Source organism: Danio rerio, chromosome 5, assembly GCF_052040795.2.
Source record: "Danio rerio strain M-AB ecotype USA chromosome 5, GRCz13ab, whole genome shotgun sequence".
NCBI lineage: Eukaryota > Metazoa > Chordata > Actinopteri > Cypriniformes > Danionidae > Danio > Danio rerio.
The window spans coordinates 8897944-8914382 of NC_141025.1; the positions used below are offsets into that span (position 1 = coordinate 8897944).

The 16439-nt window shown below is 41.5% G+C and overlaps 1 protein-coding gene and 2 long non-coding RNA genes across 4 annotated transcripts in view; 1 reads left to right on the forward strand and 2 right to left on the reverse strand.

Annotated features, from left to right (window-relative positions):
* slc1a3a (solute carrier family 1 member 3a) overlaps nt 1–16439 on the reverse strand; it is a 64481-nt gene that overhangs the window by 15340 nt on the left and 32702 nt on the right. For both annotated transcript variants that reach the window (XM_087251275.1, NM_212640.1), the window contains 2 exon segments: nt 10354–10396; nt 8571–8842 (listed from right to left, as the gene is read on the reverse strand). In XM_087251275.1, coding sequence (XP_087107401.1) covers nt 8571–8842; nt 10354–10396 — 315 coding nt within the window.
* LOC147843837 (uncharacterized) lies at nt 10791–15350 on the forward strand. The gene is made up of 4 exons (XR_015490911.1): nt 10791–11485; nt 12022–13250; nt 13539–14518; nt 14816–15350. It is a non-coding gene; the product is annotated as an uncharacterized LOC147843837 (long non-coding RNA).
* LOC147843838 (uncharacterized) lies at nt 13828–16416 on the reverse strand. Its single transcript, XR_015490937.1, has 3 exons — nt 16124–16416; nt 14792–15456; nt 13828–14494 (listed from the first exon to the last, which is right to left on the reverse strand). It is a non-coding gene; the product is annotated as an uncharacterized LOC147843838 (long non-coding RNA).

Sequence of the window (16439 nt, forward strand, 5' to 3'; positions counted from 1 at the left end):
CAAAAACGAAAACAGCTGATGGAGTATACACTAACCTGCGCATTATTCAGTCTCAAGATGGCGCCAAACTGTCAAAAACACAAAGCTGACAAAAGCGTAAACAGCTGATGGAGTATACACTAACCTGCGCATTATTCAGACACAAGATGGCGCCAAACTGTCAAAAACACAAAGCTGACAAAAACGAAAACAGCTGATGGAGTATATACTAACCTGCGCATTATTCAGTCTCAAGATGGCTCCAAACAGTCAAAAACACAAAGCTGACAAAAGCGTAAACAGCTGATGAAGTATACACTAACCTGCACATTATTCAGACACAAGATGGCTCCAAACAGTCAAAAACACAAAGCTGACTGAAACAAAAACAGCTGATGGAGTATACACTAACTTGCACATTATCCAGTCTTAAGATGATGGCAAACAGTCAAAAACACAAAGCTGACAAAAACAAAAGCGGCTGAATGGAGTATACACTACCCTACATATTATTAATTCACAAGACGGAGCCAAACAGTCAAAAACACAAAGCTGACATAAACGAAAACAGCTGATGGACAATAAACTACCCTGCACATTATTCAGTCTCAAGATGGTGCCAATCAGTCAAAAACACAAAGCTGACAGAAACAAAAACAGCTGATAGAGTATACACTACCCTGCACATTATTCAGTCTTAAGATGATGGCAAACGGTTAGAAGCACAAAGGAGACAACAAAAAAAAAGCAGCTGAATGGAGTATACACTAACCTACATATTATTAATTCACAAGACGGAGCCAAACAGTCAAAAACCGTGGTGTGACAGACAAGCACATACACATGAATATGGATGTAAGTATATGGATGTGAACATATTCACTGACGGTCAGGGTGATTCAAAGATTCTGAATAAGCCTGTCTTATTGAGAAGTTGATTTCTCGAAATAACATACATTGGAATGTTGTGACTGACAAATCAGAATCGAGTGTTCCAGAGAGCCATGTAATAACATTAGTTAATGCACTGTGAACGAACAAGAGCTAACAATGAATAACTTTATTTAACTATTTATATAACTAACATTAGAAACAAGTCATGATATCAGTCAAAAAAGATTCACGAAACAGCTTCAAATGTAATTCATGAGGAAAGTTTTAAATGAGGGTCTGAGGCTGTTTACACAACTGATTTCACAATGTCACAAAAACCTGAACAGTGTGTAAATGTTTTTGGTCACGACTCATGTCTAATTATAAATGGACAAGGAACCATGCTTTCCTGTTTTTATGGTCACTTAGACACCACTTGGAAGTGAAAATCCAGCCTATAAATAGAGTTAAAACATAGTTATATGTCAAATAAAGTGGTACATATATTATTTAATAATAATAATAATAATAATAATAATACAACATTTAAGTTACTGATGACCTTTGACCAAATATTAAATAAATACGTTGGCATTTAGATTTATTTATTATTATTTTAACTGAAAATTTGTAAAAATAACAAAAAGCGATGTAGTTCTTTCAGGCATGTTTATATTTTTTTGTAGACAACATAATACCAATAGCAACTTCAGAATAATATGCAGGGAATAGTCCAAATTTATATTCACAATATATATATATATATATATATATATATATATATATATATATATATATATATATATATATATATATATATATATATATATATATATATATGACCTTGTGCTATATTCTTGAAATAAATGCTTTAAATTTGAAAGAAATTTTAAAAACATGCTGTATAATAAAACATACAACTAGATAAAAATATTTTAATACTATGATTATTATTACTATTATTGTAAATTTAAATTCTATTTGAAAATTTCCCAAGTGATTTTTAATAGAGCAAGGACATTGATACGCAGTATTTACTATTAGGTTATTCTTTTGCGGAAAGTCTTATTTAGTTTGTCTGTAAGGGAAAAATATACAGTGTGTATGTATATATATATATATGTTTGTTTATTTATTTATTTATTTTTATCCTTTAATTCCAATTTATTTAGCGTTTATATGACAGTTTGATGGCATAATCGTGTATATAAAAAAGAAACTCAAACACAAAGAGTCTCAAAAACCCTTTTAAAAGAGACCTTCCACTATTTATTTACAGCAGAAAACAGCAGAAACCGTTGCTTAAAAACACGTCACTTTAGAGCTAGTATTTGAATGATTCTTTAGCGTAATGTCTAAAGTGATGACAAAACAGGAGATTTTGTTGACATTTTCAGATTATAATGTTGAACAACATGAAATGCCATCAGTCTGCAGAAATTTCCCTGCATTTTTCTGTTGCAATCGGGATTTCAGAATAATTAACTCTGAAAAGCCAGAGCAAAGCAAACACTACCAGATTACTGTTGTATAAATACAGCACTACAACATACAAGAGAGAGATCAACTTAAAATGTCACTTAGCTGTTTTACAATAATTTGATTAGCTGTAATTTTAAATAAGAAAAGCTGAGTTTTTCTCCTTTAAGGACTTATTATGCGGTCTCTGTCGCCATCTTGTCACCAACCGTGTTTGCTCAGCTCAGTATAACAGGTTGATGGATGCAAATGCGCTGAATCTCTGAAATTACACAATTTAAAAATAGGCAATGTACTTATAAATAAACTGCATTGTTGCAAACTAAACAACTACATTTTCGCCAACAAAAGCCTTAAAACTGCATTATGTTGTCCAACAGCAGCAATATTTGTCAAAGTGCACTGAGTTTATAGTGCTGTCACTCTATGTGGGCGGAGTAATACAGAAGGTTGAAGAGACTGTAAGAATGTATATATATATGTATATATATATATATATATATATATATATATATATATATATATATATATATATATATATATATATATATATATATATATATCAGAGGTTGCGTTAGACTTTGTCATTGTCCGTCATTTTGACGGAGAGGGTTGTAAAATTTCTGTCATAACCTATTATTGATCGTTATTTAATTTGCAGACTTTCTAATTACTTTTTTCATTCATATTTTAATAATAAACTTGCACAACATATAGGCTAAATTATTCATTTATTTCTTTGACAAATAAACAAAAACTCCTATCTGCCTTAACTCATATCTTCCTCCTGCGTCAACCTGAATTGTGTGCTTGCCTGTGCGTACTGGTGCAGAGGCAGTTGTCATTAAATTCTGTGTCTAGGAAACATTTCTTCACTTTAGGCAAGGCAAGGCAAGGCAAGTTTATTTATATAGCACATTTCATACACAATGGCAATTCAAAGTGCTTTACATAAACAAGAATAAAAGAAACAAGTAAAATAAAAGTAAAAACAAATAATAAAAATGCATAAAAACAAAACAAAACATAAAAACAGGTAAAATGTGATATGAAAGAATGAAGAAGAAGAGAAAAACATGATAGTGCAATCTGTCGGACGCAGCACAGTGCTCATTCAGTAAAGGCACAGCTAAACAGATGTGTTTTCAGTCTTGATTTGAATGTGCCTAATGTTGGAGCACATCTGATCATTTCTGGAAGCTGATTCCAGCAGCGAGGGGCATAGTGGCTAAAAGCCGATTCACCCTGCTTTGACTGAACTCTTGGAACTTCTAGTTTATATGATCCTAAAGATCTGAGTGATCTGTTAGGTTTGTATTCAGTGAGCATATCTGTAATGTATTTAGGTCCTAGGCCATTTAGTGATTTATAGACCAGTAATAATACTTTAAAATCTATTCTGAATGTAACTGGCAGCCAGTGTAAAGACCTGAGGACAGGTGTGATGTGCTCTGATTTTCTGGTTCTGGTTAGAATTCTGGCTGCAGCGTTCTGGATGAGCTGCAACTGTCTGACTGTCTTTTTAGGAAGACCAGTGAGGAGTCCATTACAGTAATCCACCCTGCTGCTGATAAAAGCATGAACAAGTTTTTCTAAATCTTCACTAGAAACAAAGCATCTGATTCTTGCTATGTTTTTGAGATGATAGTATGCTGATTTACTGACTGCTTTGACATGACTGTTGAAACTCAGATCTGACTCCAGAGTCACACCAAGATTCTTGACCTTATTTTTTGTCGTTTGACCTTTAGTGCCAAGGTACGCATTCACCTTGAGAACCTCATCTTTGTTTCCAAACACAATCATTTCAGTTTTCTCTTTGTTTAACTGAAGAAAGTTTTGGCACATCCAATTGCTCATTTCATCAATGCATTGGCAGAGGGTGTCAATGGGGCTGTAGTCATTAGGCTGTAAGGCTAGGTAGATCTGAGTGTCATCAGCATAGCTGTGGTAGGAGATTTGGTTCTTTCTCATTATTTGGCTTAGAGGGAGCATGTAAAGGTTGAACAGGAGAGGTGCCAGAATCGAGCCTTGTGGGACTCCACACGTCATGGGTGTCCACCTCGACCTATGGTCACCTATACTGACATGGTAACCTCTACCTTCTAGGTAAGATCTAAACCATTTGAGGACCGTGCCAGACAGCCCAACCCAGTTTTCCAGCCTATCCAAAAGTATGCTGTGATCGACAGTGTCAAATGCAGCACTGAGATCCAACAATACCAGCACTGTTATTTTACCTGAATCTGTATTTAGGCGTATATCATTGATTATCTTTATAAGAGCGCTCTCTGTACTGTGATGTGCTCTGAACCCCGATTGAAAATTGTCTAAACACCCCCTAAAGTTTAAGAACTTGTTAACCTGGTTAAAAACAACTTTTTCAATGATTTTGCCAATGAAAGGGAGATTTGAGATTGGCCTGTAATTGCTCAATAGGGTGTTATCCAGGTTGCTCTTCTTCAAGAGGGGTTTAACAACTGCAGTTTTAAGTGAGGTTGGAAAAATCCCTGATAGAAGTGAAGCATTTACCACTTTTAGAAGATCCATTTCTAAACAGGTAAACACCGTTTTGAAGAATGATGTGGGGAGCGTGTCAAGACTGCAGGTTGATGTTTTCATAACTTGCACAGTCTCTTCTAAGATTTCACCGTTAATTGCCATGAAATCAGACATAATGTCTGATTTCTTAAGTTGTGGTTGAGCTTGTTTGATATCGACACAACTTGACTGATTGGATGAGCTTATTGCCTTTCTGATATTATTGATCTTATCAGTGAAGAAATGAGCAAACTCATTACATTTGCTTTCAGAGAGGAGCTCACTTGGAATCTGACTGGGGGGGTTTGTGAGTCTCTCTATCGTTGCAAAGAGTGTACGAGCATTATTTAAGTTGCTGTTTATAAGGCTTGAAAAGAAAGTCTGTCTAGCAGTGTTTAGTTCCATATTAAAGGCATGAAGACTGTCTTTATAGATGTTATAATGGACTACTAGTTTCGTCTTTCTCCACATACGCTCAGCTTTTCTGCACTGTCTTTTCATCATTTGTACTTTCGGTGACCTTGTCCAAGATCCCTTTTGCCTGCCAGTCATCTTCTTGACTTTAACAGGAGCGATGTCATTTATGACATTCTCAATTTTAGAATTGAACAAATCAAGGAGAGAATCAACAGAATCTGCAGATATACTTGGTGCTTGCGATATGGCTTTCATAAACTGCTCACTGGTGTTCTCATTTATGCATCTCTTTCTGACAGAGACAGATCTGTCTTTAATAGCTGGAGTGATCAATATATCAAAAAAGATACAGAAATGATCAGATAGTGCCACATCCTTAACAACAGTCGATGAAATGTGTAAACCCTTAGTTATAAGTAGATCAAGAGTGTGTCCACGATTGTGTGTGGGTCCTTGAACATGCTGAGTCAGATCAAAAGTGTTAAAAACAGTCATCAGTTCTTTTACAGCATTGATTTCTGGATTATCAATGTGAATATTAAAATCCCCAGCAATACTAAAATAATCAAATTCAGAGGTTACTATTGATAACAGCTCTGTAAAATCCTCAATAAAAGCTGGAGAATATTTTGGAGGTCTGTAGATAATGATCAGTAAGATGCGTGGAGACCCTTTTAGTGCTATACTCAGATATTCAAAAGACAGATAGTCACCAAATGACACTTGTTTACATTCATACACATCTTTAAACAGGGCAGCGATGCCTCCACCTCTCCTATTAACTCTGCAAACACTCAAAAAGTCAAAGTTTAAAGGAGCTGCTTCATTCAGAACTGCTGCGCTACAACTGTCATCTAGCCAAGTTTCAGTTAAAAGCATAAAATCAAGGCTATTTGTGTTGATAAAATCATTGACTAAAAGAGACTTATTGTTGAGTGATCTGATGTTTAAAAGCGCTAACTTAACAGTTTTAGCTGTTTTTTCTATAGTAGTCTCAGATCTACATTTAATAGACACCAGATTTGAATGATTTGCTAAACGGCCTGATGAAGTCTTTGGTTTTCTGTCACTTAACACAACACATATCTGCTTAGAGAAAGCTACAGACACACTGGGTTCCTGCTTGTTCTGAAAACATTTGATAAAGACACTGTTATCTAAGCAGGCCCCCGACACACATCAGTGACAGCTCTTGTGTTCACCAGCTGAAGATGGGGCGTTGTTGTTTGGGCCCTGGCGGTGTGATCGGAGGGCTCTTCCAGGTGGGCTCATAGGTGGTTGTGGAGCAGGCCGCTTTTTGGTTGGTAACTGGGGGCTTGCGGCAATGGAGTGTGAAAGTTTAGTTCCAGCACACACCAGTTCCTCCATCTTTTTTGAAAAACCCAAGAGTGGTGAACATTGTGACAATGAGAACGTGTCCGGTGACAGAGGCTGTGCATCTGGAGATTCTGTCTGCAGAAATATGTTTTCCTGAGGATCATTTTTGAGTGACGAGACTTGATGCTGTTCTGATGAGTCACAGTCTGCCTGTGTTGAGCAGAGGGCAACTGATAGTGTCTCTATCAACATTGGGTGTTTTGGCTGCGTGGCATTATCACTGTCCTTGGGTGATTCGTCAGCCACAAGTCCACTCAGGAGCTGATTTGAAGTCCTGTGGTCATCCGGACATTTGCTAGGTGTGTGTTTGCAGTTCAGTTCAGTGGCATACACAGCTGATGGATGATTGAGGGAGAAAAAAATATTGTCCTTTAGCACCTTTGCACCAAGTTTGTTTGGATGAAGGCCGTCTGATGTAAACAGCTGTCTTTGGTTCCAGAAGAGATTGAAGTTGTCGATGAAATTCAGTCCTTTCTTGTTACATGTTTTCTGTAGCCATACATTTAGACCAAGAAGCCGTGAAAACATATTTGTCCCTCTTGCAGGGAGTGGTCCACTTATGAACGCCTGAACCTTCAATCTTTCAGCTGTTTCCAAGAGCTCACAGAAATCTTTCTTGAGCAGTTCTGACTGTTCTTTCCGAATATCATTCTTCCCCACATGGATGATAATCCGTTTTGCCGTCTTGTGCTTTTTCAGAATTTCCTCAAGCTCTTTGTTTACATCAGAAACTGTTGCATGAGGAAAGCAGTATGTCATTGTAGATCTGCTCCTGAAATTCTTGATTATTGAATCTCCTACGACTAGTGTTCTTATCTCAGGTGCGATCGGAGCAGAATGCCGCTGTCTAGTCGGCCTTGAGCCTCTGTTCCATGCAGAATTAGTTGCTGAATCATGCAATCTCTGTCTGACTACATTTGGGGATTTTTCACCCATATTACTCAAAACTTCATATCTGTTCTGAAGCTGTATTTGAGTCCGAGCTGTATTTGGGGTAGAAGACGCTAATGCGGCAGCGTATGATCTGACCCCACGAGTACCCTTTGGTCTCGCACCTTGTTTATGCCAATGCTCATTTTCAACAGTTCTTTTCTGTTTTTCTGTGCTCAAAACAGTAGCAGGAACAGATTTATGGGACTCACCGGCTGTGTGCTGAGAGAATCCACAATGAAGCTGAAGTTCTGGTCGGATCGCAAGCAACTTCGTTTCAAGAACTGCAATCTTTTGTAGAAGTTTGTGGCAGTTTGTACAGCAGTGAGAATCTGAATTAATCCGATCCAGAGGCATTTTCACAGCCGTGTCTTCCCGTCTCCGGAATGTAAGCAGCTGATAGCTGGTAGCGGGAGGATTGTTTAGACGGTAATTCCTTTCTTGTTAGTAAAGCTATATTCCAGAAAGTTTGTAGAATCGATGCTGATCTTCAAGCCGTGTTGTTTGAGCACTGTGCTGATAGGCTCAAGTTAAAATTAGGGTATAAGATATAAAAGCAAGAGTGCGAAGAGCGGAGCAGTGGGCAAAGACGTCCGAACAGTAGCAAAGCAGGAAGTAAGCTGAATTCTATAGTATTTTGAAAAATATCAAGTAAAATGTTATCTACTGTCATCACGGCAAAGATAAAATAAATCAGTTATTAGAAATTAATTATTAAAACTATTATGTTTAGAAATTTGTTGAAAAAACAGCAATTGGGAATCCTCTAAAAAGTCATTTAAATGTATTATAATAATTGCATCTTCTGCAACTCCGCATAAAAATTTTAATTACAGAGCGTTTGTCAGGACATAACAATGTGTGTCATGGTTTCATAACCAGTGTAACCAGTATAAACAACACCATATATGAGAATCAAAAATTCAAAAGTGTCTGTTTGTTAACTGAGAACTTTCCCACCCTAAATCACTCACCACATGATAATGGCCACCAGCCTCATGATGGCCTCGTTCAGACAGTCAAAGAAATCCCTCAGTGGCTGGCCCTGTTCCTTCATGTTCCCGATGATCAGGCCAAAACACATGGAGAAAACCACCAGTCCCAGAGCATTTATCCCGTTTACAGTCCCCAGCACCGGGATCACCTCCTCCCGTTTAAGCTCCTGCGTGCCGTTATTCAGACTGAACACTGTGTCGTTCACCAGGACTTTGACTGTGACCACTCGCTTGCCATATTGCGTCTTAAACTGGAGAAAGAAGATAAACACTTACTCGCTTTTGTTCATTCATTCATTCATTCATTCATTTTATTCCCGGCTTAGTCCCTTTATTAATCTGGGGTCACTACAGTGGAATGAACCGCCAACTATTCCAGCACATGTTTTACGCAGCGGATGCCCTTCCAGCAGTTTCTCTGGAAAACATCCATATAGAGGTCCGCAGGACCCGACCAGATTTCTTGCAGCGCGGGAATACATTTCCAGATAAAGCATGGGAGCGGTCGGTAACTGGTGTTTTTTCAAGCGAACGCTATGTGGCGGTGTGACGCCGCTCCTCTTCACCTCGCCAGCTGACGGCTCACCTCCTCCATGTGGAGGGCTTTCCTGCCGCAACCAGTTTGTCCGGTTAGCTCGTCGTGTTACGTCAGCGGAGCGGTGCAATAGTATCTGGATGCAGCCTTTATGATGCAAGCTGAGATTGCATCACTCAGCAATGCAATGTCAGACATGATGCACTCAATGGAGAGAGTGACGTCACTGTGACAGGTAGGGTTAGGGGTGGGGTTAGTTAAGCGTAATAAAAAGCATTGGATGCAGCTCAGATTGTACTGCACCAGGTCTGCATCCATACCCCTCTCAAGCGGAGGCCAGGAGGAAGAGGAGCCGGCCGAGTTCGAGTCCGGGGAAGAGCGGTTCCAGAAATCAGGTAAGATAAAAAACAGAATCCAAAAAATAAAAGCAAACAAGTTTGTAACGGGGCAAGAATGCGGTGAAATCCGAAAACGCTGTAAAAATCGGACTAGGGCTTTTCTTTTTCTGGACGATTTTGTACATCGTTACTTGGGTTTAGGGAAGAAGGAAGAGGAGGAGGGTGGCTAGGTCGGTCGATTGGCCGGCAGCCCAGTCAATCGTTTAGTCAATGAGCCTGATTTGGACAATTTATAGTTTGAAGTAATGTATACGAAATAATATTTAGAGAAATAAGTCTGTAAAATAACAGAAAATGTCCTGGCATTTTATTACCAGGTTTTTGTAGTGTAATACAGTGGCCAATCCAATACAAGAACTCATTAATTATTTGTGTTTATTTATTATCTCAGTCTAAGCGATCTTTTATTTTGAAAAATGACTGTATTCTCTCAGTTATATTTCGCCTCACAGCAACAAGGTAGCTGGTTTGAGGCTCGACTGGGTCATTTGACATTTCTGTGAGGAGTTTGCGTGTTCTCCCCATGTTGGCGTGTGTTTCCTACAGGTAGAAGAATTGGATGAACTAAATTGGCCATAGTGTTTGAGTGTGTCTGTAAATGTGAGAGTGTATGGTTATGGCTGTATAGGCATCCGCTGCAAAAAACATGCTCATTCCGCTGTGGCGACCCCTGATGAATAAGGGACTAAAGGAAAGTGAATGAATAAATATTCTATTTATGAAGTTTTCATGAAGCATGCTGTACTGTGTTTTTTTAATGTTGTGTGTAAGTGATTTGTGTCTGTGTTGTGTCATGATGATATTCATTCTTGTATATGAAAAACATTACCTGTTGTGTACAAGCTTGCACCAGATTTGGTGGAAACATGTTTCTGTTAAAAACATAGCAAAAAACAATATTAGGTTCAATTAAACAAGATAAATGATTCATTTAGTACTGTTTTCGCAAAGTAAACATGAAAAAGAATACTGTATATTGTCTGATGAACACTTACTTGATTGAAGATACTTTAGTTTACTTGATTATCCATGCAGCATTTGAAGAAAATTATTTTAAAATGTAAATGTCAAGTATGATCCGTCAGGTATTTGAGGATGATTTGTTTGCTCATCTTTCAATCATCATTGTATTGCATTAACTTAAAAGGATAATTTATGCAAAAAATTAGTTTAAAGTGGTGGTCCGCAGTGTATTTTTAAGGCTTGGTTGTGTTATTGATGCAATGTGTGCTCATGCTTCACTTGTAGAAAATTATGTTATTTTTTCATTTATCTCACTTTGAATATATACCGTTACTCAGCTAACATGAAAACGCTGTCATATTTCCTAGTTCCTCTAAAAGGCCTGCTCTCAAGAGGCTCTGATTGGTGAGCTAACATAATGTGCTGTGATTCGCGGATTGGGTCCATGTCACCAGGAAGCGTCACTTGTCTTCAAGCACACACTTTTTAAGCTGTGTACAGTCAGTTTAAACAGTCAGTCAGAGAAGCTGTTAGCCGCACCAGTTTGCCCTTGAATCTGACAGAAAGTAAAAAGCACACAGTTGAACCTCATGCCTGCTTTTTAAAATAACCTCTGACAAGTGTCTTTCACGTACATTTGAACTCAGAATTATTAGACCCCCTTTTAATGTTTTTTTTTTTTTAAATATTTCCCAAATGATGTTTAACAGAGCAAGGGAATTTTCACAGTATGTCTGATTATATTTTTTCTTTTGGAAAAAAAGTGTTATTTGTTTTACTTCAGCTATAATAAAAGCAGTTTTAATTTTTTAAAAGCCATTTTAAGGTCATAATTATTACCCCTTTAAGCTATTTTTTCCTGATGGTCAAAAGAACAAACCATCGTTATACAATTACTTGCCTAATTACCCTACCCTGCCTTGTTAACCTAATTAACCTAGTTAAGCCTTTAAATGTCACTTTAAGCTGTATAGACAACCCAAGCTCATTCTGGAAACGTAGCCCCGCGGATGTTTCTGGAGACCGCGATTTACGTGGCCGAAGGTACGTAAAGGCCGCGTTTGGTTTTTTTCGAGCGAACGCTGCGGGGTGGTGTGGCGCTGCTCCGCCCCTCCTCTTCGCGCTCGCCGGCCGACGGCTCGCCTCCGAGTGGAGGGCTATCCCGATGCAATCAGTTTGTCCGCTTAGCTCACAGCGTTGCGTCGGCGGAGCGGAGGCCCCGGAGGAGGAGCCGGAGCCGGCCGCGGTGGACGATGACCGGGATCAAGTCCGGGGAACAGCGGTTCCGGAAATCAGGTAAGACGAAAAAACGGAATCCGAAAAATAAGAGCGAGAACGCAGCGGGATCCGAAAACGTGGTCGAAATCGAAGACGAGGGCTTTTGGTTTTTTTTTTTCGATCCGGCGGCTTTTCGCGCGAGAACGGCGCGGGCGCGAACGCCGCGGATCTACGAAAACAAAAAACGCACGAATACGTACCTCCCGGGACGTAAATCGCGGTCCGCAGAAACGTCCGCGAGGCTACGTTATTTGAGCTGTAGAAAGCAGGGAAAGAGTTCGCATAAAGAGACACGCACGCGCTGGTGAAGATTGTGGGTTTGACTGATAAATATAAATTTGTAGCTAAATTATTAACAGGGCTAAACAATTGTTTACATTCTTGTTTACATCCTCGCTACAACATGGGCCCAATCCCAATTCTACCCCTTAGCCCTTCCCCTTACCTATACCCCTTGGCTTGCGCGCGCGCAAGCCAAGGGGTAGGGGTGTCCCAATTCTCTAGCTTGAAGGCGTAGGGCTAAAGGGAAGGGGGGAATAGGCCTTTGAACGAAGATTTTTCAGGACCACACTTGAAACCAAGGGGTAAAAAAAATTACCAGAATACACCTGCCACAAAGGCAGTATTGCTGAGCCCGGAAGTAAGGAAATCGACAAATTTGTATTTTTTGTCATTATTACTAATTTTTATGCCAGCAAACATGTGTTTTAACATATTCATAACCGCGTTCGTGTTTTACCGTCATGCTTAAAAAAAAAAAAACACCAAAAAAACAGTGTTTGCTGTAATGTTAATGCTGTTTTTGTGTGTTTACATTGATGAGTATGGCCACTGTGTAAATACACAGTACAGATACAATCTTATTGCCACATTAGATCATTATGATAGCATACTATATGCCTTCAGTGATTTCCTGAAGATAAATACCAATAAAAAACACAACTGGAATAACTACAGCAGTCGCTATCGTCTGATCTCATATGAAGCATCAGATCACGAGGACATATGATGACGTGTGCAGGTGCTGTAGTGCTGTCCCAATTCTTAGGTGTAAATTTTGAAGCCCTTCCCCTTAACCCTCGGTTGTAAGGGCCAAGGGGAAGGGGTACAAAAATAGAATTGGGATTGGGCCTAAGTGTTAATGCTAGAAACTGTGCATGTAATTGATCAATTATTACAAATATAAATACAGGTTGTGGCTTACAATCCAAAACTTATTCGGTTTTTTAGCCAAATCCTGCAATGAACTTAGAGGCATTCTGGAAGTTATCCTTTGTCAAATGCTAGAGCTATATATATTTATAATCTTCTGAAACATAATTCAATTTAAATTGTAATAATTTCTGTCTTTGTGTCGTTTCATTTGGAAGCCAAAATACAGAAACAGAATGACCTCTGTGGAAATAGCAGCATTTGGACACCATTTTAGCTTTCTCTGCTGTAACATTACAGCGCCTCTGGCCACACCTCTTCACTGCGCAGAGTGTATGAGTCTCCCATCAGGTGAAGTTTTTTTTCCCTCTCCGCTGTCGCCACTGCCTCGCATGGTTCAGGATTGGTAGAGCTACGCATCGATGAATTTGCTCTTCAGTGTTTGAACTCTCAGTAATGATTAAATCACACTGAACTGAGCTAAACTGAACTGAACTGAACTTAAACACTAAAACCTGAACCACACTGTTCCAGTTACTATGACCATTTATGTGAAGCTGCTTTGACACAATCTACATTGTAAAAGCGCTATACAAATAAAGCTGAATTGAATTGAAAAAGTGTATGCGCAAAGTGAATGCACGTAACCAGAAACTCTTGTGATGTCATTAACCCGGATGTATTTTTTTATAGTCCCCAAACTTCGTTAACTAACTCTAACGCTAACTCTGTAAAAGCCAAGGTCTCCCTTTGCATTGAACTTTAATCGTCTTACATGCAGAGATGTTGTTTATGTTCACACATCTACACTACACATCAACTAAAGTTTAAAATATGATATCGAGTGGACCACCTCTTTAAAATGTATTTACTTTTAAAAATTATTTAATTTAATTAAGACTTTTTTTTGATATGTCAGGCTCTTTTTTTATAATTCTTTTTATTGAGATGTAGCAAAAATGTGATGACAATATAACACATCCCAATCATTGTTGCATCTGTTTTCAATTTAAAACAAAAAGAAAAAAGAGAGGATAAATAGGAAATGAAAAAGGAAATGACATTCCACAACAATAGGTTTAACAGTTTGGTTTCTGTTGCATTAAAGAAATTTTGGGGGTTCTTCTTCTTTGAGTGAATGTTCATGCGTGAGTCGGGTGCAGGGCCGGCGCATCCATGCCAATAGAGAGGGCGACGTCCCCGACACTATCCTCACCACCTGCGCCCTCAGTTATATCCGCGTCTAGGACGGCAGAATAGAGAGAGCGGAGTCCGCAACACTACCCTCACCACCCGCGCACTCAATTATATCCACGTCTAGGGCGGCAGAATAGAGAGGGCGGCGTCCCCGACACTACCCTCACCACCCGTACCCTTAGTTATATCCGTGTCTAGGGTGGCAGAATAGAGAGAGCAGCATCCCCGACACTACCCTCACCACCCGCAACCCTCAGTTATATCCACATCTAGGGTGGCAGAATAGAGAGAGCGGCGTCCCTGACACTAAACTTGCCACCCGCGCCCTCAGTTTTATCGACGTCTAGGGCAGCACAATACAGAGGGCGGCGTCCCCGAAACTACCCTCGCCACCCGCGACCTCAGTTATATCCGCATCTTGGGTGGCAGAATAGAAAGAGCGGCGTCCCCGACACTACCCTCACCACCTGCACCCTCAGTTATATCCGCGTCTAGGGCGGCAGAATAGAGAGAGCGGCGTCCCCGACACTACCCTCACCACCAGTGCCCTCAGTTATATCCGCGTCTTGGGTGGCAGAATAGCGAGGGCGGCGTCCCCGACACTACCCTCACCACCTGCGCACTCATTTATATCTGCATCTAGGGCGGCAGAATAGAAAGAGCGGCGTACCCGACACTACCCTCGCCACCAGTGCCCTCAGTTATATCCGCGTCTTGGGCAGCAGAATAGCGAGGGCGGCTTCCCCGACACTACCCTCACCACCCACGCACTCAATTATATCTGCGTCTAGGGTGGCAGAATAGAAAGAGCGGCGTCCCCGACACTACCCTCACCACCTGCACCCTCAGTTATATCCGCGTCTAGGGCGGCAGAATAGAGAGAGCAGCATCCCCGACACTACCCTCACCACCCGTGCCCTCAGTTATATCCGCGTCTTGGGTGGCAGAATAGCGAGGGCAGCGTCCCCGACACTACCCTCACCACCCGCGCACTCAGTTATATCTGCGTCTAGGGCGGCAGAATAGAAAGAGCGGCGTACCCGACACTACCCTCGCCACCCGCGCCCTCAGTTATATCCGCGTCTAGGACGGCAGAATAGAGAGAGCGGCGTCCCCGATACTACCCTCACCACCCACACCCTCAGTTATATCCGCGTCTGGGGCGGCAGAATAGAGAGAGCGGCATCCCTGACACTACCCTCGCCACCCGCTCCCTCAGTTATATCCGCGTCTAGGGTGGCAGAAAAGAGAGGGCGGCATCCCCGATACTACCCTCACCACCCACACCCTCAGTTATATCCGCGTCTAGGGTGGCAGAATAGAGAGAGCGGCGTCCCTGACACTAAACTTGCCACCTGTGTCCTCAGTTTTATCGGCGTCTAGGGCAGCAGAATACAGAGGGCGGCGTCCCTGACACTACCCTCGCCACCCGCGCCCTCAGTTATATCCGCGTCTAGGACGGCAGAATAGAGAGAGCGGCATCCCCGATACTACCCTCACCACCCACACCCTCAGTTATATCCGCGTCTGGGGCGGCAGAATAGAGAGAGCGGCGTCCCTGACACTACCCTCACCACCCGCGCCCTCAGTTATATCCGCGTCTAGGGTGGCAGAAAAGAGAGGGCGGCATCCCCGATACTACCCTCACCACCCACCCCCTTAGTTATATCCGCGTCTAGGGTGGCAGAATAGAGAGAGCGGCGTCCCTGACACTAAACTTGCCACCTGTGTCCTCAGTTTTATCGGCGTCTAGGGCAGCAGAGTACAGAGGGCGGCGTCCCTGACACTACCCTCGCCACCCGCGCCCTCAGTTATATCCGCGTCTAGGACGGCAGAATAGAGAGAGCGGCATCCCCGATACTACCCTCACCACCCTCACCCTCAGTTATATCCGCGTCTGGGGCGGCAGAATAGAGAGAGCGGCGTCCCTGACACTACCCTCGCCACCCGCGCCCTCAGTTATATCCGCGTCTAGGGTGGCAGAAAAGAGTGGGCGGCGTCCCCGACACTACCCTCACCACCCGTGCCCTCAGTTATATCCGCGTCTAGGGCGGCAGAATAGAGAGGGCGGCGTCCCTGACACTACCCTCACCACCCGCGCCCTCAGTTATATCCGCGTCTAGGGCGGCAGAATAGAGAGAGCGGCGTCCCAGACACTATCATCACCACCCGTGCCCTCAGTTATATCTGTGTCTAGGGCGGCAGAATAGAAAGAGCGGCGTCCCCAACACTATCCTCACCACCCGCGCCCTCAGTTATATCCGCGTCTAGGGCGGCAGAATAGAGAGCGGCGTCCCCGACACTACCCTCAGGGGGTGACCGTCC